This window comes from Ailuropoda melanoleuca, chromosome 1 (genome assembly GCF_002007445.2).
Source record: "Ailuropoda melanoleuca isolate Jingjing chromosome 1, ASM200744v2, whole genome shotgun sequence".
Taxonomy (NCBI): Eukaryota; Metazoa; Chordata; class Mammalia; order Carnivora; family Ursidae; genus Ailuropoda; species Ailuropoda melanoleuca.
This window is the reverse complement of record NC_048218.1, coordinates 168370704-168397269: the sequence shown is the minus strand read 5'-3', so window position 1 is coordinate 168397269 and position 26566 is coordinate 168370704. Positions and strand designations below refer to the sequence as shown.

The following is a 26566-nucleotide window of genomic DNA, read 5'->3' as shown; positions in this document are numbered from 1 at the left end:
CACACTCCTACCTCAGCAATTAGTTCTGGATATTCTTTTAATTGTTCACAATGATGTGTACTCCCTGCCCTTCCCCCACATTGGACTCTCAAAACTTAGATTTCAATTATGAATTCACATGCAAATATTATAATCTCCTCAAACTGAAACTATTGTGGGAATCCTTTGATGGGCAATGGATGGGTTTGTTAATAAGCGATGTTGAGGTAACTGCCTATCAGTTTGGATAAAAGGAAAACTAGTCATTTTTTTTTAAAGATTTTATTTATTTATTTGACAGAGAGAGACAGTCAGCGAGAGAGGGAACACAGCAGGGGGAGTGGGAGAGGAAGAAGCAGGCTCCCACTGGAGGAGCCTGATGTGGGACTCGATCCCAGAACGCTGGGATCACACCTTGAGCCGAAGGCAGACGCTTAACGACTGAGCCACCCAGGTGCCCCAGGAAAACTAGTCTTTACCACCCACCTTACACTAGTATAAATTCCAAATATATTAAAAGTAAAAAAATAGTCCAAGTATTAAAGAAAATACCGGTAAATACTTTATAATTTTGAATGTGAAAAATCCTTCCAGGCTAACTAAAGCAGAAGCTACAAAAATAAATAGTTTATATGAAATTTAAAAACTGATACAGCATGAACACGCTTCAACAAATTCAGAACTCAGAATCAAATTGTAGCACGTAAGCCAAAGAATGAATCTCCTTACCTATAAAGAGTTCTTACAAATCAAGGGAAAAAGGTATCTTTCCCCTCTTAAAGGATTGAATATACAGATGGACGTTGGCTAGACCACATAAAAAAAAAGAACTGTGATCTACAGTCTCTGCCTCAAATGGCCATGACTTGGTCATTGCTATCACTTTCCCTCATTTTTGCCCAGCTCCAACTCAGGGCCAACCAGACAAAGTCAAATATGTTCCCCAAACCTGGGGCGCCTGGGTGGCTCAGTTGTTGAGCGTCTGCCTTTGGCTCAGGGCGTGATCCCGGAGTCCTGGGATCGAGCCCCACATCGGGCTCCATGATGCACTGGGAGCCTGCTTCTCCCTCTCCCACTCCCCCTGCTTGTGTTCCCTCCCTCGCTCTCTCTCTCTTTCTGTCAAATAAATAAATAAAATCTAAAAAAAAAAAAAAGTTCCCCAAACCAATCATATGGATGGCCCACTTGTAGCTGGTTCATTTCCAGGTTCACCATGCCAACAACTCCCACCCAGAGCACACTTGAAATCTTCCCTTTATTTCACTACAAAGCTTCCCCACTTCCCCGCTTGTCCTCGAATCAGTGCCATACACACGCGGTGGTGGCTGACTCCCTTGTTAGAGCAGACTCTGAAGTGAAGAGTCTTTGCTCGCTCTCATGTGAGTACTCTTCATTTATTTCCACACTCCCAAACGTGTACAAAGAATGTGAATAGGCTATTAAAAGCCAAAAAAAAAAAAAAAAGGAAAAGAAAAAATAGAAGAAGAAAAGAGTCAAAAGTATATATGTTTGATTTCACTACTATTCGGATAAATGCAAACCGAACTCACATATCAGATGATAGAGTTAAATGAATGACAGTGACTTGCCATGAAAAGCCTATGGAGGAAGGGTCCTTGTTGGAGAGTTTATGTGGGATACTTCGCAGAAGGGAATACTTTGGCCACATGTATGTAAAGCTTTAAAAATGTCCATATTTTGGCCCTGAAATTCCACTTTAATGAATTTAATCTACCAAAACTGTCCTATGTACAAAGATATCTATTTCATTGTCAATAAGAAGGAAATAGGAGAAGTAAGCTGTATATCAACATAAAGAATTAACAGCATCATGAGCACGCTACAAAGGTGCACACGAGTTGTGTCTTTCTGCAATGCCAGCTTAATTCAGTCAGAAAGCAAGGTTAACATAATTATAAAGCAGGTTCAGGATCCCAAACTCAATGACATTTCACCATATGATTAACTTGGCTTCTTCCACAGCACACAGAGCAGGACAGAAGACAAGTCACACACCAAACAAGATAACAGAAGGGTGCAGGAAGTTCCCGAACCAAACGTGAAGTCAGCCTGTGGGCCCGCAGTTGAGATAAGGCCTCGGTCTGGTCCGGGTCAGCTCTGGGCACTTACTGCTTCTGCTGTTCAAGCAGGGAAGGATCTTGGTTCTGGTCAGAGATCCATCGGGCAGAGGCTTCGGCGGCAGCTGCCTTTTGGAAGTGGTCAGACAGAGAGGGTTCAGTGTCTGATGAGTCTGACAGTTTGCTCCCCCAAATCCTCCCTTTTTAAAGGGATTTCATCAGTCTTGGGCCCCTGCAGACCTTGCTGCTTCTGGTTGTTGTCCATTCTGGGGTGTCGTCAGCTGGTGCTGGTCTCGGTGATACCTGGTAGCTACAGTACTCTTTACCTCTTGCATCATTGCTGACATTGGCCCCTGCTCGACACCAGCCCCTGTTTGACAAGAGTGACTCCATTTTGCTCTCTACAAGCAGTACTGGAAAATAATTTGTAATTGCAATGTTCATGTTTACACTTGTGTAATTTTTTGAAAAATCACACATGTGCTTTCACTTCTTGGTAAAGTATATCTCCCTCCCCCTTACCACCCAGTTTTTTTGGAACTGATAATGCCTAGAACAAGAAAATCACAGCTCAGCTTTGGACATTTTCAAGTTGCTATCAGGATAAAAATAAAAACAAGGCTTTAGGAAAGAAAAGAAAAATATTAATTTCCTAGAAAATTCTCAAACTGGATTTTCACAAATCTAGCATCAATACTTGGAGCACGAAAGAGTGGAGGTTATGATAAAAACAAAATTCCTATCACACATATACAAAAGCCCTTGTGGGGTTAGGGGCGGAAGAAGCTAGGAGAGAAACGAGAGGGGAAAATGAATTTAGTTTTAATGTGGTTTTGTGCCCCACTTCTGGTGTCCTGTTGGGTCCCTGTTCGATCTCTGGGATTCCCTGACAGAGGTTTGGGAATCTCAGAGCTCAGGGGACTTACAGCTTGCTTCCCATTTGAGCTTCTGGTTGACCACCGATGTGTCTGTCCCATGGCTATATCTTTATATGTCCCATGGCTATATGGAGTGGGCACAACAGAAATGCCAGTATGGTAGACTTAGGTAGACAGAGGGTCTGAGATGGTTGCATGATTCCCTTCAGCCCAGGCATGATGTTGAAGACAGCCAGGCATTCCAGTGTGCCCCAGTTTGGTGATGGGAGGGTGTAGAGAGGGGAACACATAGCAAGTTCAGAGCCAGTATCATCATGGCACAAGGGAACAAGTGCCCAGTAAGATATAACAGGGCTTTGTGGCAGACGTGGTAAGAGTCTCATAGCAGCTCATAGACAGGGCGTGGGCCTGAAGTTCCCAGGGTTTTGAGAGTCTGGTTTAAAGCATAGCTTGATTTCTCTAGAACCCAAGCAACGATAAGATGAAAGTTGTCAGAGAGATTAGGGCAAAAAAACTTCACAAGGAGATGTGAGGATCATGAAAGAGAGAAACTGGAGGAAAATTGCACTGAAGCAGGGGCAGGTTTAGAATTGATAAACAGGCTGTAAAAAGGTTAGATCACCAGAGCATGGGTGTGGCTTAATCTTACGGAGGAGTGGGCATGTGGCATAGGCATGTTTGCAGCTGGCTGAAACCCAAGGCGTCCAATCACTCATACTTTCAAGGCTGGTGACATAGAAATATCTGGGTCAAGTGGAGAGAGACCTTGGGACCTGTCGTGGGATGGGAGGAGTGCTGGAGGAATCCCAGGTGAGAGTCCAACATTCCAAGGTTGAGCACGGTATTCTGCGGAGCAAACCTCTTCTGTGAGATAAATTGAAGAACTCAAAAGGTGGGGGGAGGGGAGGGGGTACTGGAGAAAAGAAGGGACATTTTGTGCTCTTTTATTTTTAAATTATATTTGATAATCAAAATGTCTGTGGGCAGCAATTTAGCCATTGGGAAAGTGCCCACTGAAAATTATGTTGAATAGCAGACCTGGAATCTCATTACATGAGTAATGGTCTAACAAAGCCTGCCTATTCTTTGCCACCCACTTGAGCTTGCACGATGCAAATCACCCCTTAGGCAAGAAGAGGAATCTAATGCAAATGCTATTTTTCTGCAGATGCCTTATTGTTCCTTTTCCAAATATAACCCTGAAGACTGTAGTCTGTCTGTGAGGTAGGAAAATCATTTGGCTGCTGTGAGCTAGGAAATTGATGTGGAAAGAGTTGTCATAGACACGTGAGGTGGCCTATGTTTTACTTTGACAGTGCTATTTGGAGTGGAAAGCAGGTTTTGATACTAAATTGGGATAATACCGTTTTTATAAGGACTAATTATATAAAAGTAGTCTAAATTTTTCATTATTAATAGATTGTTCTCCTGTGAGCACTGACGTACAACTTGTTAGAGGTACTAAAGGTTAAGAGAGGGTCGAATATTTTGGCTAGTGTCTTTTTCTGGGATAGCTCTTGAGCACTGTTCTGCTAAATATAAAGTGACCTTGTTTTTTGTTTATGATAAAAAGAAGAGCAGAGCAGAAAAGAAGAGACAAGGGGAGGGGAAAGGAAAGGAAAGGAAAAATATCTACTCCATTTCTGAGTTTTGCCCAAACTGCCATAATAGGTCTTGGCTGGCCTCCCTGCTTCCCTTTACGCTCCCTGAGTCAGTCACCTACAAGGTAGCCAGTCTCCCCTTAAAATGCCTCACATCCTGTCACTGTCCTACTTCAAACCCTCCGATGGCTTCTCATTACATTCGAAATAAAATCCAAGCTTCCCACCCTGGCTTAATAGACCCTATCTCACCTGGTCTCTACTTATGCCTCCTTCCCCAGCTAGCTCCAACTTTCCTTTCTCTCTGTTCCTTAAATGGGCCAAATTTATTCCCAGCTCAGGTGGCTTGCTTGCTGTCCCCTCCCTGGAAACATTCTGCCTCAGGTGTTTGTATAATTGCCTTATTATTTTTTTAACACTTCCTTGGGATATAATTTACATACGATACAAGTGAACAATTTAATGGTTTTTAGTGTATTTACAGATTTGTGCGTCCATCACCCATAATCTCAATTCAGGATATTTTCATTGCCTCCAAAAGAAATCTTGTACCCCCATTCCTCGCCTCCTTCTCCAGCCCTAGACAACTGATAATCCAAGTTCTGCTTCTACAGATTTGATTATCCTGGACTATTTTTTTTTTTAAAGATTTTATTTATTTGACAGAAATAGAGACAGCCAGAGAGAGAGGGAACACAAGCAGGAGGAGTGGGAGAGGAAGAAGCAGGCTCATAGCGGAGGAGCCTGATGTGGGGCTCGATCCCATAATGCCGGGATCACGCCCTGAGCCGAAGGCAGACGCTTAACCGCTGTGCTACCCAGGCGCCCCTGGACTTTTTACATAAATGGGATCACAAAGTAAATGATCATTCCTGGCTGGCTTCTCTCACTTAGTATGCGTTCGAGGTTCGCCCACATTGCAGCAGCATGCATTGGGAGTACTTGGTGTTTTTTTTTCTTCTTTTTAGCTGAGGAGTATCCCCTTGTATGTTATACCACATTTTGTCTATCCGTTCATCAGTGGATAGAAGTTTGTGCTGTTTTTACTTTTTGGCTCGTATGAACAGTGCTTCTATGAACATTCACGCACAAGGCTTTGTGTGCACATATGTTTTCGTTTTCCTGGGTAGACAGAAGAGGAACTGCTGGCTCAAATGGTAATCCTGGATTTAGCATTTTGAGCAATTGTTTTCTATAGTGGCTGCACTATTTTCCATTTCTACCAGCAATGTAAGAGGGCTCCAATTTCTTAACATCCTTGCCAATATTTGCTATCTTATTGGTTTTATTCCATTATTCTGGTCTGCACCCCAGTGATGGAGCTGGTCCATCTTGGTGACCAGTACAATATAACCTCTACAGTCACCATCATGTAGTTTTAGGTATTGATTACTTGAAAGCACTTATTCGAAATGTTACTGTTTTTGTTTACTTGCCTATTGTCTATTTGTACCCCAACCTTACGCATTAGAATGTAAGCCACATAAAAGATGTTGTCTATCTTGTTTTGTAAGTTTGAGACTATATATGCCTGGCATATGAATATCTATTTACTGAATAAACCAGTGAAGTAAGTAAAGTAACTAAAATAAGTTAGTAAAGTAACATATGATTATCAAAGCAAGTGTGGGAGAATTTCCTTGAAATATACATTGACACTGGACAAAGACTCTGCCTTTGATATAATCTGTGGAATTTCCTGAGGGTTGTTTCAGAAGTGTATGTTTCATGTTCTAAGAGACTGCTACGCTGTTCTCAAAGCAGTTGTGGCTGTGTGCAATCCCAGCAGGAGCTAGGAGACATCCAGTTGCTCCACATTCTTGCTGGTACTTGGTCTTATCAATTTATTATCAGTATCATTGTTATGGTTATTAACATCATTCTAGTAGGTGTGTTCTGGTAGGTCACTGTGCTGTTCTTTTTTTTAAAATTGTGGTTTTAATTTGCCTTTTTAAATGACTAATAATTTGAGTGTCTTTTCATGTGCTTACGTGCCATCCATATGTTATTTTACTTGAAGTATTTGTTTGAATCTTACATTTTGTTTCGTTTTCCAAATTGGCTGTTTTCTTATTATTGAGTCATGGCAGTGCTTTACGTATTTTGAATGCCAGTTCCTTATTAGATATGTATTTTCAAAGTCTTTCCCCATCTACAGCATGTCTTCATTTTCTTTTTTCTTTTTAAAATTTATTTTTATTTTTTTCAATTTCTTTTTAGTTGGACACTGGAGTTATTTTCTCTCTCTTTTTAAGAATCAACTTTATTTTTTAGAAACACTTTCGATTTGCAGAAAGATTATTAAGATGGCACAGAAAATTCCGTTATATGTGTCTGAACCCCCAGTTTCCTCTATTATTAACAGTTTACATTAGCATGGTATATTCCTTACAACTAATGAACCACTGTTGATACATTATTACTAACCGAAGTCTATACTTTATTCAGAAGTCTACCTTTTATTTGCTTAGGGTTAGGTGATGTGCTTTTTCTGTTCCAGCATCCCATTCAGTATAGCACATTATAGTTGGTCCTCATCTTTCCATAGACTCCTCTTGGCTATGCCAGTTTCTCAGAATTTCTTTGTTTTGATGTCCTTGACAGGTTTGAAAAATACTGGTTAGATATGTTGTAGAATTCCCCTAAACTGGCATTTTTCTGATGTCTTCCTCGTGATTGGGCTGGGGTTATGTGTTCTTAGAAGGAAGACCACAGAAGTAAAGTGTCACTTTCATGATATCATTAAGGATATATAATATCCACATACATCATCACTGCTGAGGTTGCCTGGATCACCTGGCTGAGGCAGGATGTGTCAGGTTCTTCCACGTACAGCTATTTCTTTCTCTTCTTTTCTGTACTATGTTGTCCTGAAGGCTTTTATTGTACACAGTCCACAGGTGCACATGAGGGAGTTAGAGACCACCTCCTTGAGGATGGAGTGTCTACATAAATTATCTGAAATTCTTCTGCATGGGAGAAAGATCTCCTCTTCCCACTTACTTATTTATTCTAATCATTTATTTATATTTATTTTAACTTGTGGATATTTATTTTATAATTTGAGTTATAATCAAGATGACTTTATTTATTTTGTTGCTCAAATTGTTCTATCTTTTGCCACTGAGAGCTTTTTCAATTGGTCCTGTGTCCCTTTGATACATCCCCATGCAATCAGATTGATTTTGAACACTTTCTTACTTTCTGGCATGACGAGATGCTCCAGGCTAATCTTGTCTATTTCCTGCCCCCATCCTAGAATCAGCCATTTCAGTAGGCAGTCCTATTTTCTTTCATTGGAGAATGATGTTAGGATCTAAGGTCCACATACTTAGTGTGACTGTTGCTATTGGAATGCCTCTAAGTCCTTTCAGCTGATTAGGCATGAAGATATGTATATTTGCATCTACATTTATAAGGGATATTGATTGGATTGATTGGTAGTTTTTCTCTTGGAATACCTTTTTAAAATTTTTGAAATCAGGTTATAAAATCAATAGACAAAAATTAATAGCCTTCATATAAAAAAAGCAAAAAACCAAAAAAACAACCCCCCCAAAACCCAAAACCAAATCATTTTCCCCCCAAGCTCTGTCACAAGAGAGATAAGGTGGGAGGTTGTCTTTCCTTGAATTTTGAGTTACTGGTTTACCCTGTAATCTCAGCTCCCTGAGAGGCTTACAAAAATTATAATTTTTATCTGGTTTTCCTAACTGTTAAGGTTAAGATTCAGTTTTGTTTTGTGTTTTTTTTTTCCTGTTCTATGAAGAAGGGAATCTCTCAAAAATTAATCCCTAATGTAGCTAGTTAGTTTTGAATTTAAACATTAAACAATTAAACATGGGGGGAATGAGTCATGATCCAGGGAAAAAGTTTACATTCCCACTCTCTACTCTTATTCATGAGACTAGAGGAGAGATCTGAATGTTTTGAGGGAACTCCAGGATACAGGGCCAGTCTGCATAACGCAGACTAGAACAGAAGGTGGGTCCTGGGGTGACATCAACATCTGTAGGTAAGGGATGTAATTTCTTGAAAAAATTAGTGAGAGTTCTCATGGAACAGTTTTGAGAAGGTGTGAGAAAAAGTCAAATCTTGAGGGCAGGTGAGCTAGGATACCACCTGGTAGGTATCCAGTGAAGAGAGAACTCCTAAGAAGTCCTTAACTTGTGAGATACTTCTCCCTTCGATTAGGAGAAAAGTCAAATTTGGCATACATGTTTAAAATGATTTCCCTAGAGGGGCGCCTGGGTGGCACAGCGGTTGCGCATCTGCCTTCGGCTCAGGGCATGATCCTGACATTATGGGATCGAGCCCCACATCAGGCTCCTCCGCTATGAGCCTGCTTCTTCCTCTCCCACTCCCCCTGCTTGTGGTCCCTCTCTCGCTGGCTGTCTCTATCTCTGTTGAATAAATAAATAAAATCTTTAAAAAAAATGATTTCCCTATAAATACAATTACCTAGAGATTACTTATACCAATAGTTCTCAACCCCATGTACACATTAAAATTACTTAGAGTATTTTTATAAAATGCCAATCCTTGGGTTCCATCCTAGACCAATTATATAAAAATATCTGGGTGTTTTTTTCTAGGCAATGGTGGCTTTTTGAAGATTTCAGATTATTTGAATGGGCAGTCATATTTGAGGATCACTATAGGTTTGACTAGATGTTTTACTATAATCTGAAAGACCCATAGAGGCATGAGGTCCTAAAGGTAAAGGAAACCTGTCCATACTACATTCTGCTTTGAAGCAGGCCCTTGGGAGAGAGTGGTTTTACAATAAGGGGAACTCAGATATCAAGTTCCATGTGCTAGAGAAGCAAGTGGGGGCCGAGAGTGGAGAAAAAAATCTTTGAGACAGATTTTATAACATGGAGTTAGGTTTGTTACTTGCAACCAAGAGGAAACTCTTCTAATTTGAAAGGAGATGTAACCCTGAAGGAAGAGTTAGAATACTGTCACTTGGGTTGCATTCACTTTTTAAAGACTTGCCATGTGTCCTAATTTTTTTTTCTCAACTTCTCCACTCTCTGGTGAAAATGATGATCCCACGCTCAGAAACCTCGCTGTGAATGGGGAGGTTTTGAAAGGTCCAAGCAAAGAAGTAACATGGACAGATTATTAGCTGTATATGTTTTCCTCCCTAAACTAAAAATTCCTTGATGGATTAGACTATGCTTTATCTATGTATATTCAATATCAAGTAGTGTAGATATTGATAAGTTAAATAACTCTCCTGTCCATTTACTCATCAAGTTCTTTTATGAACTTATTATGTATCAAGCAGTGGTTTAGGCCTGTGGATAAAATATGGAAAGGTAGACAGACAAGTCTCTTCCCCATGAAGCTTACATTCTAGTAAGGGAGACAGTCACAGAACAAATAAACAAAGTAATAAACATCCAGATAATAAATGTTATGAAGAAAACAAAGTAGATTAAATGTCTAGAGAATATACAGAGATATGTGCAGGAAGAAATCCTATTTTGGATAGGGCTAGTAAGGGAAGACTTTCTGAAAGGCATCTGAAGAGCCGAATGAGAAAGTACCACCCATATGAATGTCTGGGAAAAGTGGAATAACAAATGCAAGGAAGAAACAGCAAGGGAAATCCTCCTGAAGTGAGAATGGCCTTAGTTTTTTCAGGAATTGTCAAGACGATCTATGAAATTGGATCACAGTGAGAAAGGGAGGGAGTGGCATGAAATGAAGTCAGAGGTGGGCAGGACTGGTCATGTAGAGCACTGTAGATCTTGGTAAGGAGTTGGTTATAAATATACTGGAAATATACTGAAAAACCATTGGGGATTCTTGTGCAGGGGAACAAAGCACCTGATTTGTTTTTAAGGGACTACTCTGGCTGTTGGGTGGCAAGTGAATAACTTAAAGAAAGAATGAAATATTATTACAAGACAAAAATGAGCACAAATGTCTTGGTTAGGTGAAGTAGATTGAGTATTCCAAGACAAAAGATGGAAAAATATTCCATTCAGCCATACTCTGTAATACCATCATGATCTAAAAGGACTCAATTAATCTCTTTGAAGGGAAAAGTCCCTTTGAGACGCAATTCCTGTTGGATGATGTCCCAAGCTGTTGGCAAGAGTCTGTAAAACCCCTTTCCTTCCAACCATCTCAGACATGGTAATCCAGGAGGACTCAGGCTCTGCATCTTAATCGCTGTCATCATAAACAGTTGCATCTGGGTGCTGGAGTGCCAGACACACGAGTCTGTGTTCCATACCTATGGTAACTGGAACATCATTTTCTATTATGTTCTATTTTGTCCTGACAGACAAATGATTAATTAGCACAATCAGCATCTCTCCTTGAAAATGGCCATGGATCAGTGTGTTCCTCTCCATCATGTAATTGAATAAGAGCCCACACACCTGTTCCCACTTCCTTTAAACAAACACCTGCCCAAGAACCAACACAAAGCAATATTAAATCTCAACCTGCCTTGTGCATAAGTACATCTTTCAACTTGACCTAATCAATGCTGAAAGCTATGAAAATGTGTGTCTCAGAGAAGACTGCTGCCTGATCCTCACATGTAATCAGAGTTACAGCTCTGGCCCCATTCGGGCTGCGTGACAGAGCTAGCCATGGCTATATTGCAGAGTGATTCAGAGTTTGGCTCTGGGGTCAGAGCAGACCAGGATCACTCTTGGTTTTCCAGCTGTGTGACATTGAGCAGTTCACTTAACCCCCATAAGTCTCTGTTTCGTCATCTCTAAACTGGGGATAATGATGTTTATGACAAATGTTTGTTGTTTCACTACATGTAAATCATGCATATAAAAGTTTTAACACAGTATTTAGCACATAGTAAGAAAGTGTTAGCCTTATTTACTATAATAAAAGAATATGAAGGACAATTAGATTGGCGAATTTTAGTTCCAGTTAAGATGGAGTAAATGCATGCCACCCTATCTTTTCCACTGACTACAACCAAAAGTCCTGAACACAATACATGAAACCACCATCTGAGGACTAAGAGGATAAAATAGCAAGTCAGCTGGGCAGGAGACTAAAAAACTCAACGCCACCTATGGAGAAGAGTCTCTGCATCTTCTTTCCTCCCATATTTCCTGGCATAGATTCCAGGGAAGCCTGAATCTTGAAACTGTGCAGTAGGTGCTAATACAAAATGCTGCAACAAAAATCCTCTCTCTTGGGCCAGAAAGCTGGGAAAGGAGTCTCTGGGAAAGAGAGACCGTTACCTCTTCAAGCCCTACTTGGGATGTGTCCGGTAATGAAGTGGTGTTTCCACCACAGTGGCAAGAGCAGCAACAGTGGAGGTGGTATAAGGGTAGCAGCTATGGCAGCACGTGGTTTGAAGACTCTTTCCTCTTGCTACTTTGCTCTGAGGTAGACCTAGTTTCAGGAAGTTTCTTATAGTGCATTGATGCTAAAACTATGGTTTTCCAGGCAGAGCCATGAAGAGGAGCTCCTAGGAGTCAGAAAATGTGGTGGCTTTGCAGAAGAGCAGTAGCTGGAGAAAGGGATCCTTTAAATCTGTGTATAAAGTCTTGGGTTCATTATGAGTTGTGCATGCATAGAACTTGATCATAAGCAACATAGCAAACACTTTGAGAACTGAACTGTAGCGTAAACCACAACCCAGGTTTTAGACTGAACTCTGAACGGTGCATGCACAGGGTAGGCCAGATACTACCCAAAGGTTGTGAATACTAAATTGATACTGGAACCACAGCGTGCAAGTGGGTCAGGGCTGTGGTCTGAAGCAGCTACTTGGATTGCCTACTAAAGCAAACAAATAAGCAAAACAACAGCAACAACAACAACAAAACGGTCCACAGGAAAGTTTTAATAAAGTTAAACCCAGAACCCAGAGTTTCATAGCATATTATGAAAATGTCTGGGTTATAATCCAAAATTACTCGACATACAAAGAATCAAGAAAAAGTTAACAGCCTTCAAGGGAAAATGTAATCAACAGACATAAATTCCAAGATTAGCCAGATGTGGGAATGATTGGACAAAGATTTTAAAGAACCTCTGATAATGATGTACATGAAGTAAGGATGAACACTCTTGAAAGTGGAAAGATAGAAATTCTCAGCCAAAAAATAGAAGGGATGTCAAGAACCAAATGGAAATTTTGAATGGATAGATACTATAACAGAAATAGAAAGTTCACCGTAGGACCACAAAAGCAGAATGGAGATGAGAAAGAAAAGAATCGATAAACCTGGTGGTAGATGAATAAAAATACCCAATCTGGAAAACACAGAAGGACAAAAAGTTTGATAAAATATGCACAGAGCTTCAAAGAACTGTGGGACAGTATTAAAACTTCTTACTTTGGTGTTATTGTAACCCTGGAAGGTGAGGAGAAAGTAATGGTGCAGAAATTTATTTGAAGAGATAATGGCTGAAAATTTTCCAGATTTGATAAAGGAACATATATTTGCAGATGCAAGAAGTTCAGCAAACTTCAAATAAGATGAACTTGAAGAAAGCCATGCTCTGACTCATCAAAATCAAAGAACAGAAATAAAAACAAAGAAAAAAATCTTGAAAAGGCCAGATGAAAACAACACACAAGGAATCAGTGATTCAAATGAGGGAAGTTTACTCATCAGAAACCACGAAGGCAAAGCAAAAAACAAAAAAGGAAATAGTGGAAAAACGTTTTAAAGTGTTGTAAGAAAAATACTGTTAATGCAGATTTCCATCTCTGTTTAGGAATTTAGTTCTGAGATCAGGTCCAGTATTTTAAAACTTATGTTTATTTTTTCACCAAATGCCCCTAACATGTTCTGGTTAGAGTTTTCTGTACAAACAATTCCAGGAAGATAAGGACTCAACCTCTCTAAGAAACTTACTCTAAAGTCTGGGAGAAGGAGGAAATGTGAGCAATTAAGTGCTATGTAGACTTTGGAATTAAGGATGGAGCCCATATAGGGTACTCTGGAGACAGAAAGGACAATATAGTTGTCTCTCTATTCAGGTAAAAAGAGGGAACCCGGTATAGTTTTAATAGGAGATTATGTTGAATATTCAAAGATAATGTCCCAATGCTGGGCACCTACTGTGTTTCTTAAATCTTATAAACTACACACTTGTAACATACCCCCAATACCTTCAGATTTAAAAAAGAAAAACATATATATCCTGTGACTCTGGTACATTGTCATCAACAAATAAGCAATTATTGAAGGATAACAGGAATAAAAATAAGTGTAGGTACAACTTAAGGATTGTTTTCATTCGCTTCCATTTTCCTGGTAAAGCACTGGGTTCTCGAAGTACCCAAAGGGAAAAGTTTTCAATGTGATTCTAATAAGAAATCATCTTTGATGTGGAGGGCTCTTCCTTTACTTAACTGGGGACAGATTCAGAAGGGCATATCCCATACTAAACTTCTGGTTTACTAATGTTTTAAAATTAGACTATTAGAATCTGAGTTTGGGTAGAGAAAGCTGCCATGAGTTTGGGTAGAGAAAGGTGACATCCATATTTTGGCTTCTCCTTGTACTCTCTCAATTTTCAAAAAAGGCAATTTGACATCATTTTTAACAACCATAATCCTTGTAAATTACAGCTGTTCTTTGTTGTTTTAATTACAATTTGAAATTAGATATGCAACCCACCAACCCACAATAAAATACTCTGAAGCTTTTCTTCTCAAAGGGAAACTACTTCTAGTCTTTAAACTCTGCACAAATGTCCCATTTTATTTGACTAGTGTTATACCACAGAAACTGAGTACTTTCTCAACAAAGAAAAAACAGTTTAATAGACCAGATTTTCATGTCATTAGGAAGTCTTCTGATCTTTTTTTTTTTTTCTCAACACAATTATTTCTTTTTGAAGACAAAATAACTCTGGTCCTACAGACAAAAATCCACATATAAGGGAATATCTGTTAAACAAAACCTAATGGGACACTTTTCTGGGAAATGTTTATCTGTGGACAAAAAAAGTGTATTTTCTTAGACAAATCTATGCAGCCTATGCATATGCTGTGGTTCAAAGCAGTCTTCAAGGTTTTAACTTTTTGTCTCCGTCATGCAATCTGGGTCTTCACTCATGCATAACAAAACCAAGGAAAATATGTGACTTGAGTTCCCAATATTGTTTCTAAGTCAGTCTTCTCTATTCAAAGCTTTGGCTTAGAATACAGAGATGGAATCTGGATAGAATGAAATTAATACAGGGAAGCGACACTTGTCCTTTGACACAGAAGAGGTTAAATTGTTCCCTTGCCAATTTCTAAATTTGAAAATAAGCAGGTAGTATGGTTTTACTTTTTCCTCCTTTTTCGTTGAAACAAAATGACTCCAACCCTGAACTGGGCTTCAGAATGAAAGAGTTTGCTGCTTTTAACTTTCTATAAATATTTATTGCAGTAACTTCTCTGGTTTTCAAATATGTGGCCTGGGTTCTCCTGAATATAGTCAACTTTCAAAGAAAGAGAATTCAGCATCTTGGGACTTGATGATAGAACAAAAAGATCCCACAGAAAAATCATTCAGAGGCTGCAAAGGGAACTCTTGCCATTATTCCTGTCAGTGGGACGAGTGGCAGTAATCTAAGAGTTTTTAGGATGGTAGGTTCTTGAGGGTTCCTATGTGGCGGAAGTCATTTCCTTGTATGAAAGCCACTCAGAACTCGCATCTGACTGTAAGAGTCATGTATGAGTAGCATAGTACAGTGCTTTTCAAACTTCTCTATAGTAATGAGATTTTTTTTTAAAGAAAAATCTCTACTAAAGCCCACTATAAGATGTGGTCAGAAGTAGGGTTACTCTGGTTGATTTGGACCCATCAGTGGGCTCCACATAAGACCCAAAGTTTGGCAGAGCCATAAAGGGGAACCACTGGCAAAGCAGGGAATCAGAGAGTCAACTCAATCTCTTATTAGTTGCCAGAATTTAGACAATTTACAATCTTTTTGAGCATGTATATGTGTGTATTCATTCTTGCCTCTCAGGATTGTTAGGACGAAAAGTGATAATGCACATACGGTCTCTAGCCCAGTACCTTGCATGGAAGTAGATATTAAAGAGCTGCCTCTATTCTTGTTCTTATTGTCATCAGAATCTTAATCATACTGAGTCAGGGTCAGTATGGAATCATACTGAACCATGTTCCAGGCTTTTTCTAAAGGGCTATATAGGCATTCACTCTGATAATTCACAGATGGTGACACTGAGGGTCGGGTAATTTACCCAGGGGGTAAGTAGTTTACCCAGCACAGATAATAAGTAGTGGAGTTGGATTTCAGCTTCAAACCCTGGATTTAACTCCAGAGCTTGAGCTCCTAACCCCAGCATGCCGTTGCTTCTTAGTCAAGCACAAGACTCAGTGTGTGCTTGTGTAGGTCAATCTCTTTGGAGCTTAGCTTCCTCACTGTTCAAAATGGGGCCTACTCTCTTTAGCATTGTGAGACTCAAACGAGGTAAGGTTTGTCACGTGCAAAGACTCCTATTTTTGTATAAACAAATGGCGACCTGCATGGTCCGTCGGTTTTATCCAGTTTGATCATACAAACGGACAACCACCAAATCTTCATTTCCATCTGTTTGTGTGGAAGCAACTTGGGTCAAAAATATGTCTGAACTTTGTCAAAGTGTATCTGGACTCCAAAATGGAATCTTACTTAGCTTTAAGCTGGGTTCTCAGAAAAAAATTTTCCAAGCCTAGGGGCGCCTGGGTGGCTCAGTTGGTTGAGCGATCAAGCATTAGACAATGTTTTATGATGTTTTAGGTTGAGTACATTGATATAGGAGTGAAATACTGCAGCTGTTATAAATACTATGATATAAACATTAATTATGGAAAAGGTGGAAGAATGAAAGATAGGGGAAATCATAAGGTCAGAGTATTTGAGTTACCTGAATGCTTGCTGTAGATTCTATCCTTGAGAAACTTGCTTCATATCCTCGTGTACTACAAATAATATTCAAAACACCCAGTTTTACATTTACATTTAACGTTTACATCAAAAACTAATGAAGTACTATATGGCGACTAACATAACAAAATAAAAAAAATAATGTTTACACTGGAAAGGAAATTTGTCTAATCGTTCAACCTTCCTAGAAGGCTTGTGTTGTGTCCTAGTGGTGGAACAACTATATACATTTAGAAGACTACTTACATGCCCATAATTTTTTGTAATTGGCTATTTTATACAGACATTTCCTGCAAGAGATGGAAGGTGTTAAATTGAGGAAACAAAAAATCCTTACCTTGACTTACCTAATCAAATATGTATATTTAATTTCATTTGTCAACTTTGGAATAGGAATTTTGGGAAAGGAAGGAAAACAGAAAAAAAGTCATCTGTTTACTACTTCTCTATACATAAAGATGAAATGTAGGAACCGATGAGCAAGGTAGAAGTCATGCTGTAAAAATAGAAATAAAGTCCACACGTCATTTTTTTCTTTCTCTTGTCCCCCAATTTTGTTATTTGGTGATTGTCAATGAATTGTGAAAGACTCCCTCAGCTGAGAGGGGTGGTACAGAAAGAAAAATGGGAAATAAAAGAGAACCCTTAGAAAACAACAGGAACAGTTGAATTATATGGTAGCCTCTTCATCTAGAACAACAATCCTCAATTTTAACTGCATATTGGAATCATCTGGGGATCTTTTAAAATTTGCAGGTACCTGGATCCCATCCCTGGGGATTCTGGTTTAATTGATCTGGGGTGCGGCTTCAATGTCAGTGTTTTTTAAAGCTCCCCTGTGAGTCTGAAGGGTATTCAGGACAGAGAACCGCTGGGGACACTAGCAGTTAATCCATAGTTCGCCAGGTGGGCTGGGCGTCTAGAGGTTTCACGTCTAGGGGAAGAAGGGCATGAACTACAGAAGATGGTATTTGGAAGTAGTGTTGGCAATCAGGTCATCATGCGCTGAAGACAGCAAAGGTTCTGGGTGGGATGGGCATCTTGGTTCCCCTTTTGCGCTCTTTGTTGGAGAGTTTGGAGAATAAAGAAGGAAATGGCATGAGATGTTTAGTGATCCTTGGGGAGTCCATATGCTACCCTTCATCTGAAGGCAATAGGTCTCCTTTTCCTCCTCCATCATATCTGAAGTCATCTGCAGAAACCATGGCAAACTTTTTCAAAGTTTACATTGGAGAAATGGAGGTAAACAAAGGAGCCTGGAGTCTGACCCAGGGCGAGTAAAAAGTTGAAAAAGTTTAGAAAGGGAAGCAATTTGGGGGTACAAATGCAATATATCAGGAGCCAAGTTGGGGCTGGAAGCTGAACCATGATGCAGGAGCCAACATAGGGATGTGGTCAAGGGAAATGAGGCAGCAGGAGATAAGGAGAGGGGCATAATAATTGCAGGGCACAGAGGCTGTTTGGTGAAAGCCTGCTCTGGGAAGGATGATCCTGTGACTTCTTTCTAATTCTCTGGATAGCCTAAAAGGACTCCCCAGCTACTCACCCTAGGCCAGGGTAATATGACCCAAGTGATGCCCAAGGGAGACCACTTTGGCAGAGGCCAGTACAGCTCAGAGGGAAGGAAGCTAGAGCCAGTCAGGAGGCCCTTCAGTTGGGTCTTCACAAGTAATAGGTTCTGAAGGGACTTCTGGGAATGACATTGTGGCAGGACCCTCAGCAGTGATGTGATAACTGATTCTGAGGGAAGAGGATGAGGGAGGATGAGGAGACAATGTGAATTTGTGGTTCTGAGTCTACACAACAAGAATGACAATGTCATGGACAGAAAGTATGATGAAGATGAACTGATTCAGGGAAATGACAGGATCAGTGTTAGATGCTGAGTGAGACATACAGGCAAGTCTTCCAGGGGAAAATATGTTATAGAGAATAGAGAATGTTGGGCAGGAATTCTGGAGAGGGCAGGAACTAGAGACGGAGGTGCCTGGAGACTGCATATATTTGGAAAGTTGGTGTGGAGAGAGAAAAAGAAGAGAATTAAGGATGGAGGGGGGATGTTCACACTCTGAGAAAGTGCTCAACGGAGGAAACTGTGGGATGGTCCCGAGGGTAGGAGGGTTCCACTGAAGCCAGAGGGTTTCCAAAAAGCAAGAAGGATGAAGCATGAGATAGGCTTGGAGGTCCATTCTGGCAGTGGCTAGTTTCAAAAGAAATACTTCTTAGTTTCCTTGCTAGGAAGTGACGTCCATTGGCCCATCGCCTACACATTATAACTTCCCTCAAGGGATTACTTTTGGCATGAAGTTCTTCTGACTAGTCCATTCTTCATTCACTCCCCATTCCTTAGAATTCCTCCAGTACTTCAAGACTGCCAGTGCATCCTGCATTTCAGTGGATTGGGGGGCTCCCAAGCCTCCCCGGCTGCATGGAAGCAACATGACACTTTGCTTCTCACTGCAGGGATTACACCAACAGCCTCGTCCCCGGGAGCGCTGCCTAGCTGCAAGTCCCCAAGGGCATGTTCCCCACAGGCAGTCAGAGTGATTTTTAAATGTAAACCAGACTATATGACAATCCTGCTTAAAGCCTGTAACGGCTTCCACATGGAAGAAGGATCGTGGCTCTCAGAGTCCGGCATATAGTCGGCCCCTGGACTTCCTCTCCCTCCACACTCCCATCACTCGTGCTCAGCAACTCAGGCTGATTCTGTCTCAGGGCTTTCAAACCTTCCATTCCTTCTGCTTTAAAGGTTTCCAGAATTTCACATGACTTCCTCTTCCTCCCCATTCAGGTCTTAGCCAAATAGCCTCCTTTCAGCAAGGCCTTGCCTGTCACCCTCAGGAATGCTGTACACTTTTCTTCCACACCACCCCCTACCGTGTTCCCACACTGTCTTCTCCATGGCATTTATCGATATTGAAATGATCTTGTTGGTTGTTCTTATTTTCTTCGCTCCCCATCGAACTCCTTACGAGTCGAATGTCTGCCTTGGTCACAGCTGTCTCTAGCATTCGAGGGTCTCCTGGCACCTGGTAGGGGCTTTATCAATGCTTCCAGGGGCCAACTGCCTCAGGCTGTTGGACAGTCTGATCCTTCTGGGGTCTGGATTTTCTTTCCCTCTTCTGATGTCACTTCCTCAATCAGACCCTCCTGACATCTTGATCTCAAACAGACTCCCTGCTATGTTCTCTTTAAAAAATGCTGTGATTTCCTTCAAAGCTCTTCCACAGATTTCAAGTCCATATTTCTTTATGTGCCCATATTCTATCTCCCCCAGTAGACTCTCCATTTCTGCAGGGCAAAGACTGTCTATCATTTATACCTAGAGAGAGAGGCATCTATCTTGGCCACCATGAATTCCCTGTGCCAAGCACATAGTGGGTGCTCACTTATTCTGTACTGAATAAATATTGAAATATTGAGTTTCTCTTGGGTTGAAGCACAGAGTAGAATACTTTAAAAAATAGCTGAAGAACGGTTGATAGACACTTTTTGGGGGCAATCTAGATTTCCTTGTCTAGCTAGAATGTGCTACACTTGGTAGGAAGTTCTTCAAAACCACTCCGGCCTAGAGGATCGGTTCGTATGCTTTTCTCCAATAGGACAATTTGACAAAGGGGCTGGGCCTGACCCTACCTCAGCTGGAGGAGACATCCTGGTGCTGCTGTCCAAGGTGCGTGGAGAAACGGCAGCCGAATGGGTCACCCTTGAGCTGGGAGCCTGCTGGCCATCGTGGGGAGGAAAGGCAGCCCAGGGGGCCATGGCTGGGTCGATTTTAGCACTTGAAGTCTGGCCACTCTTTTCTTCTGTCCAGTTCCAGTCATGCAGGTTTGGGTAGTGTTCAGGTTGTTCCTCTGTGAGACGCTCAAGCTGCTAAAAAAGAAAATAAGGACAAAAAGAGTGGGCAACTTACCATATTTGCACCAAATAGCTCAGCCAGACTTATGGGAAAGGTACTCCTGGCTGAGGAATTCTCTAGAGTGGGCTCTGTGAACTAGCAGCTCATTCTGGCAGTGACTAAGCCATACTAGCTCAACAGTTGTGTTTGTTATTCTCATTGGGAAAATGGCTAATAATACTCGTCGCTTATTTACAGGGCAGGAGGAAACATTGGCTTAGGAATTAGACGACCTGAGTTCTAATCCTGAATTGCCATCACCTAGCCATGTGGCCTTGAGCAAAGGCTTCACTTTATTTATACTTAATATGGAGGTGTTGGCACCTAATCCTAGAATCTGAAGTGACTGCACAATCAGGTTTCTGATTAAATGCATCCCTCCGACGGTCCGCAGGATGGAGTCAAGCCACACACCCCACCGCCCCGTACCGATAGAATCTCGTCTTTGATTTGCTGAGCCCGGTCTCCTAATTGAAACTCCAGCTCCTTGACCTGCTGCCGCAGGGCCCAGCGGAGAGTCTGCAGCTGGTCGGCCTCCTCCCTGCAGGTACAGAATAGAAATCAGCCACACTTCCCATCACCTTCAAGCGCAGTCCTCCATCGACCCTCTCAAAATGTAGGTCACTCCTCTGACATTTCTTACAAGGGACTGTCACCTTCTTTATTCGTATCAGTTGCAGACATGGTATATCACCAGGGCAGGTGCTCTTACTTTTTTAAACAACTCTATTGCAGAATAATTTGCATACCACAGAGTTTTAACAGTATAATGCATTTTGTATTTTAACAGTACAGTGCAATGATTTTTAGTAAACTGGCCAAGCTGCATCACTCACCACCAGTCAGTTTGGGATCACTTCCATCTGCCCAATAAAGACTCTTGTGCCGCTTTACAGTTAATCTCTATTCCCACTCCTCAGGCCCGAGCAAGAGCTAATCTACTTTTGGGACATATGCTTTTCATCTATGTGAAAATAATGCAGATTTTCAAAACTCTAATAACCCCCAACACTAACATTTGCATAAGCCCCATTCACATCAATGGATGATATCCTGCTGGCTATCCCCTTCTTCCCAGCTGACTGCCCATCTTCTGACCTCAAATAGCCTTGGCCTTAAAGAGTAAGTGTTGCTATCTGGCAAATAGCTCTCACAGACTCCCACTGAGAAAGCAAGAACAAGAACAGCAAAGCAAAGGAAAAAGGCTCGTTTTTCATTAGTCCTGCTCCCCGGTGCTCATCTGTCCTGCCCTGATTACCTTTCCTTGCTGCAGGTGTGTGGGCTCTACTTACTTTTATGACTCTCTTTGATAATTACCTTTCCTCCTCTGACATGTCCCTGCAAAAGAGTGCCTGCTGTCCTGTAAGGTGCTGTTCAATTTCCTGTAAATGCTCCCGGAAACTCTGGCACACCGTCTTCATCGTTTCCATCTCGTGGACTGTGCACTGAGAACAACGAGAAAGAGCTAAAAAGGCAGTCCTTTCTGATTCACTCCAAGAGTTCACCATGGTGGAGCCTGCCTTCCCCCTGGGGCTCCCTTGTCTGCAATGAAGCCCTGTGGGTAATGTGTGGGGAAGAGTAGAGGGAAGCCCTGCCTTTGGCTTCTCCAGGTGAGGGGAGGCAATACTTGCTGGGACGGAAGGGCAGCAGCTGGTTGTTGATTGGCTCTTGGAGACATTATGTCCCGGAGACAGGACGGCTGTCTGAAGAGCTAGGTGATGTAGGGGTACGAGGACGCAGAGTAAGGAGAGCAGGGGGGAGTAGGTCAGAGTGAGGGCTTGAGCTTAGGTAAGTTGGGTCCTGTTAAATCTTGTTTAACTCAGGTGTTGAATACTGCCTCACTCTGAATTTCAATAACGTTGAACACATCTGTCCCGATGGTATGTGTTTGATTAGAGAAAGTCTGCTTAGGATGTATTTTTTTATCAGTCTTAGACCTGCTTAACCACAATCCCTGATGGTGAAATCTGCAGGATCAGCTCCATGTAGCTAACCTCATCCAGACTAAGGCAGACATCAGCTAGGCATCCACTCTCTTCATGAACTGGAATCTAGAATGGAACTCTATTTTCCACATCCTGCTCCTTATTGATCCTGATGTGAATTATTCTTTAAATCTTGCTTTCTTTCTGTGACTGTGCTTCTGCCTTCGTTTCCTAATTTATATATCTTCCTGCAGCCGCCAAGTCCAGGTCATTTGTTGGGAACCTGATGATTCACTGAGTTCTTACTAGCTCTCCCCTTGTTTTCCAGCCCAGGTTGGATCATGCTTTGAATAGATGCATGAGGGCACTGGGGTGGCTCAGTCGGTTAAGCATCTGCCTTCGGCTCAGGTCCTGATCTCAGGGCCCTGAGATCGAGTCCTGCATGGGGCTCCCTCTTCCACAGGGAGTCTGCTTCTCTCTCTGCCCCTCCCACCACTCGTTCTTTCTCTCTCTCTCTCTCTCAAATAAGTAAAATCGTTAAAAAAATGAATAGATGCATGATCCGGAACCCAGCATCTCTACCCATCTGACTCTAAGTGACATTAATGCTTGTTAGACCCTAATGCTTTCTCTACCGGGCACCCGCCTCCCAGAGTAGCATGGCAGAGGCTGCTAACTGCCTGCTTGCTGTCTTTCCCCTTTATTCACATGAACAGACTTCTAATATCTTAGGGCAACAATGTATCTAACAAATCACATTTCCCAGCATCCCTTGCAGTAGGATGGCAATGAGATGACAGTGCAGAGCATGGAGTGGGGCTTCTGGAAGGCTCTTTAAAGGAAACTGATTTTCATGGCAGCCTTCTTTCAACATCTCTTCTTCCTTACATGGAGACCAGTCTTACCGCTGTGTTAATTCCTCTTAGTCCTGTTTTTAGGAAGTCCCAGGTTTCTTACTCTTCTCCCCAAAACCCCATGGCCAAGATCCTGGCAGCTTCATGGCTACTTTTACTGGAATTGTCATAATGGAAATCCTTTCCTACAAGTGATGTTTTTATACTGAAAACTCCTCATCATTTTGCTCTGAGTTTGTTTGATTCTGTCCCCTAATTTTTATATATGAATAACGTATTTTACCTGGCAAAACTTTCTAATTCCTTTTTCTGCAGTGTGAGTGCATTTGCACCAGTTAGAGGAGTATTTGAAGTGTTATTGATGTTGGCAAGCGTGCCTGAAAGGTGACTGCAATTAATGGCTCTTGAAACCAGAAAAGATCTTAGAGACCATGAAGGGCTCTTTTTATAGAAAAGCGTTCTGATACAGAATGGCAAACTGACTTGTCCAAGGTCAAAAGGGGCAGATTTCAAGGCTGATTTATTTCTTTTCTTCTCAAGATCTAACTGAGTCACAGCAGTGTGGCTGGACACGGGGCTATTTGTCCCTTAGGGCTGAGCTAGTTGAATGGTCCTAGTGGATTCCTACAGGCTGACCAAGTTCTAGGGATGGTCAGGCCAGGGGCATGGAAATATGGTGCCCAAGTAGGCTGAGTATTAGAAACATTAAAGTTCACGCTTCATCTAGTTATTTTTGGGTAACCCTTTGTGATTGGAAGGCACAGGGGGCTGGGATTTAGGAGTGTAACTGATGGCTGGTCCCGGAGAAGGGAGTAAGGTGGAAGATTCCAAAACACTGCCATCTTCTGGTCATTTGGAAGTACTAAAACTACTTTTCAGCTCTAGAACAGGTATAGAAGTAGTTTTCAGAAAAAAAAGGAAACCTTAGGCAGAAAAAAAAAAAGAGAGAGAGAGAGAGAGGCTGTTTTGAACTCTTTCTTCCAATGCAAGTGCTGGGTTATAACTCAATGTCAATTCAAGGTCTACTCGACTGACCCAAACCCATTGAAACAAACTTTAACTTCAATAGTAAGAGCAACAGCACCAGAAAACATTGAAACTTCACTTTTGAATTGGCTCATCGTACTTTTTAAGCTGTGTAGACTTCTTTTTATTTAAACCTAAATCATGAACATTATAGAAGAATTTTCTAATATCCAAAGATCTAATTTCAGATGATCTCACTTTCTTTTCTGGAAAGTTTTTTAAAATTAGTAAATTATTATGCAGATTTCACATATAACATAAGAATTAATCATATCAACAAACCATGGTGACCCATAAGACTGCAAAAATGACATTTACGAATTAGTCAAGTGAGTCTCTGCACTGTTACGTACTGCTCTGGAAGGGAGGAGGTGGAGATGTTATTCTGAGTCTTTTTCCTAAAATTCACTTGGAACTTCCATTGACAGGTAATAGATAGTATCTATCCCTGTTCATAATCTTCATTTGGTCCAAGATTCATTTTCCAGATTTTTTTTTTATAAATAATTTCTGTAACCTTAGTTAGTCCCTAGCATCTGAGTTAGAGACATTTTTCTCCAGAATATTTTTCAGCCCTACAAACCCAGGCTCACTCACCATAGATGCCCGTTCTCTCTGTTCCTGAGTTTGCTCTTTGGCTTAAGTAGCCTGCTCTTGTGGGTGAATGCAATCCGCCATTTACACTTGCTTTTCTGCAAGTCTGTGTGCCTGTGTGTATACCTGCCCACGGGTTATAATAATGCACATGTAAAACACTGTTTTCTTTGAGTGTATGTTTGTGGTTCCTTGACTCTAAACAAGGAGAAATGCCCTGTCATCCAATAAAGCCTGAGATAGTATGCATTTCAGGGTGTATAATGTCAGATCAATTTGATGTAAAAATACCTTTTTTTGGTATAATTGTGAATTCTAGGATGAGAGCAGGCTGAGGCAATATGACACAAGGTTTTAGAAGACATGAGATGGTGGCATGCACACTCATTTAAACTCCTATTCATTTGAAAGCTACAATAAGTCTGAAGATGGCCATTGTAACGGGACACAAATCCCCTGTACGTTCTGCAGAAATGCTGATGTCTCATAGTGTCAAAGCAAGAAAAAGATCTATTTCCAGTTGTATGATCTCCGCACACAGCTGGGGCTACTTGGGCCCAAGGTCCTCTCTTGACACCAGCTAGGAGAAATGGGGAGAGCTCTGCTCTGCATGCAAGGTCACTCACCCCTGGCACTGGCCCAGGTTTAATCTTTGGTCCCAGTTCTTATCAGAANGTGGCATGCACACTCATTTAAACTCCTATTCATTTGAAAGCTACAATAAGTCTGAAGATGGCCATTGTAACGGGACACAAATCCCCTGTATGTTCTGCAGAAATGCTGATGTCTCATAGTGTCAAAGCAAGAAAAAGATCTATTTCCAGTTGTATGATCTCCGCACACAGCTGGGGCTACTTGGGCCCAAGGTCCTCTCTTGACACCAGCTAGGAGAAATGGGGAGAGCTCTGCTCTGCATGCAAGGTCACTCACCCCTGGCACTGGCCCAGGTTTAATCTTTGGTCCCAGTTCTTATCAGAGTCCTTCTGCCTAGCTCCCAGAACCAGTCCTTACCCTGTACCTGGCTCTGAGTTTCCCCAGGGCCATCTCTCAGAAGCTGTAGTCCTCTGCCTGCTGCTGGGCTCCCAGGGGCAGCACGCCCTCCTGCTCCTGCAGTTTCCAGAACCATGCTCCTACAAATTCATGAGGACATCCCCAAATACCTTATAAACCCTTGATGTCTTATTAAATCTTTCATATTAATGGTTTTACTGGGCTGTACTAACTGGTCAGCCATGATCTCTGGATGCTGTGGTTTGCCTGATGGACTAGACTACTTCCTGGCGNATCCAATAAAGCCTGAGATAGTATGCATTTCAGGGTGTATAATGTCAGATCAATTTGATGTAAAAATACCTTTTTTTGGTATAATTGTGAATTCTAGGATGAGAGCAGGCTGAGGCAATATGACACAAGGTTTTAGAAGACATGAGATGGTGGCATGCACACTCATTTAAACTCCTATTCATTTGAAAGCTACAATAAGTCTGAAGATGGCCATTGTAACGGGACACAAATCCCCTGTATGTTCTGCAGAAATGCTGATGTCTCATAGTGTCAAAGCAAGAAAAAGATCTATTTCCAGTTGTATGATCTCCGCACACAGCTGGGGCTACTTGGGCCCAAGGTCCTCTCTTGACACCAGCTAGGAGAAATGGGGAGAGCTCTGCTCTGCACACAAGGTCACTCACCCCTGGCACTGGCCCAGGTTTAATCTTTGGTCCCAGTTCTTATCGCTGTCCTTCTGCCTAGCTCCCAGAACCAGTCCTTACCCTGTACCTGGCTCTGAGTTTCCCCAGGGCCATCTCTCAGAAGCTGTAGTCCTCTGCCTGCTGCTG

At 41.6% G+C, this 26566-nt stretch overlaps 1 protein-coding gene across 10 annotated transcripts in view; it reads right to left on the bottom strand.

Moving 5' to 3' along the window:
• ITPRID1 (ITPR interacting domain containing 1) overlaps positions 1 to 26566 on the bottom strand; it is a 138324-nt gene that overhangs the window by 11338 nt on the left and 100420 nt on the right. For 3 of the 10 annotated variants that reach the window (XM_034670032.1, XM_019799695.2, XM_034670074.1), the window contains 3 exons: positions 21650 to 21777; positions 20762 to 20873; positions 16985 to 20307 (listed from right to left, as the gene is read on the bottom strand). In XM_034670032.1, coding sequence (XP_034525923.1) covers positions 19987 to 20307; positions 20762 to 20873; positions 21650 to 21777 — 561 coding nt within the window. In that variant the 3' untranslated portion in view covers positions 16985 to 19986. Of the gene's footprint in view, positions 1 to 1099; positions 2471 to 16411; positions 16467 to 16984; positions 20308 to 20761; positions 20874 to 21649; positions 21778 to 26566 lie in introns of those variants that run through there. The other 7 variants (XM_019799697.2, XM_019799698.2, XM_034670063.1 and 4 more) reach the window with 7 other exon arrangements.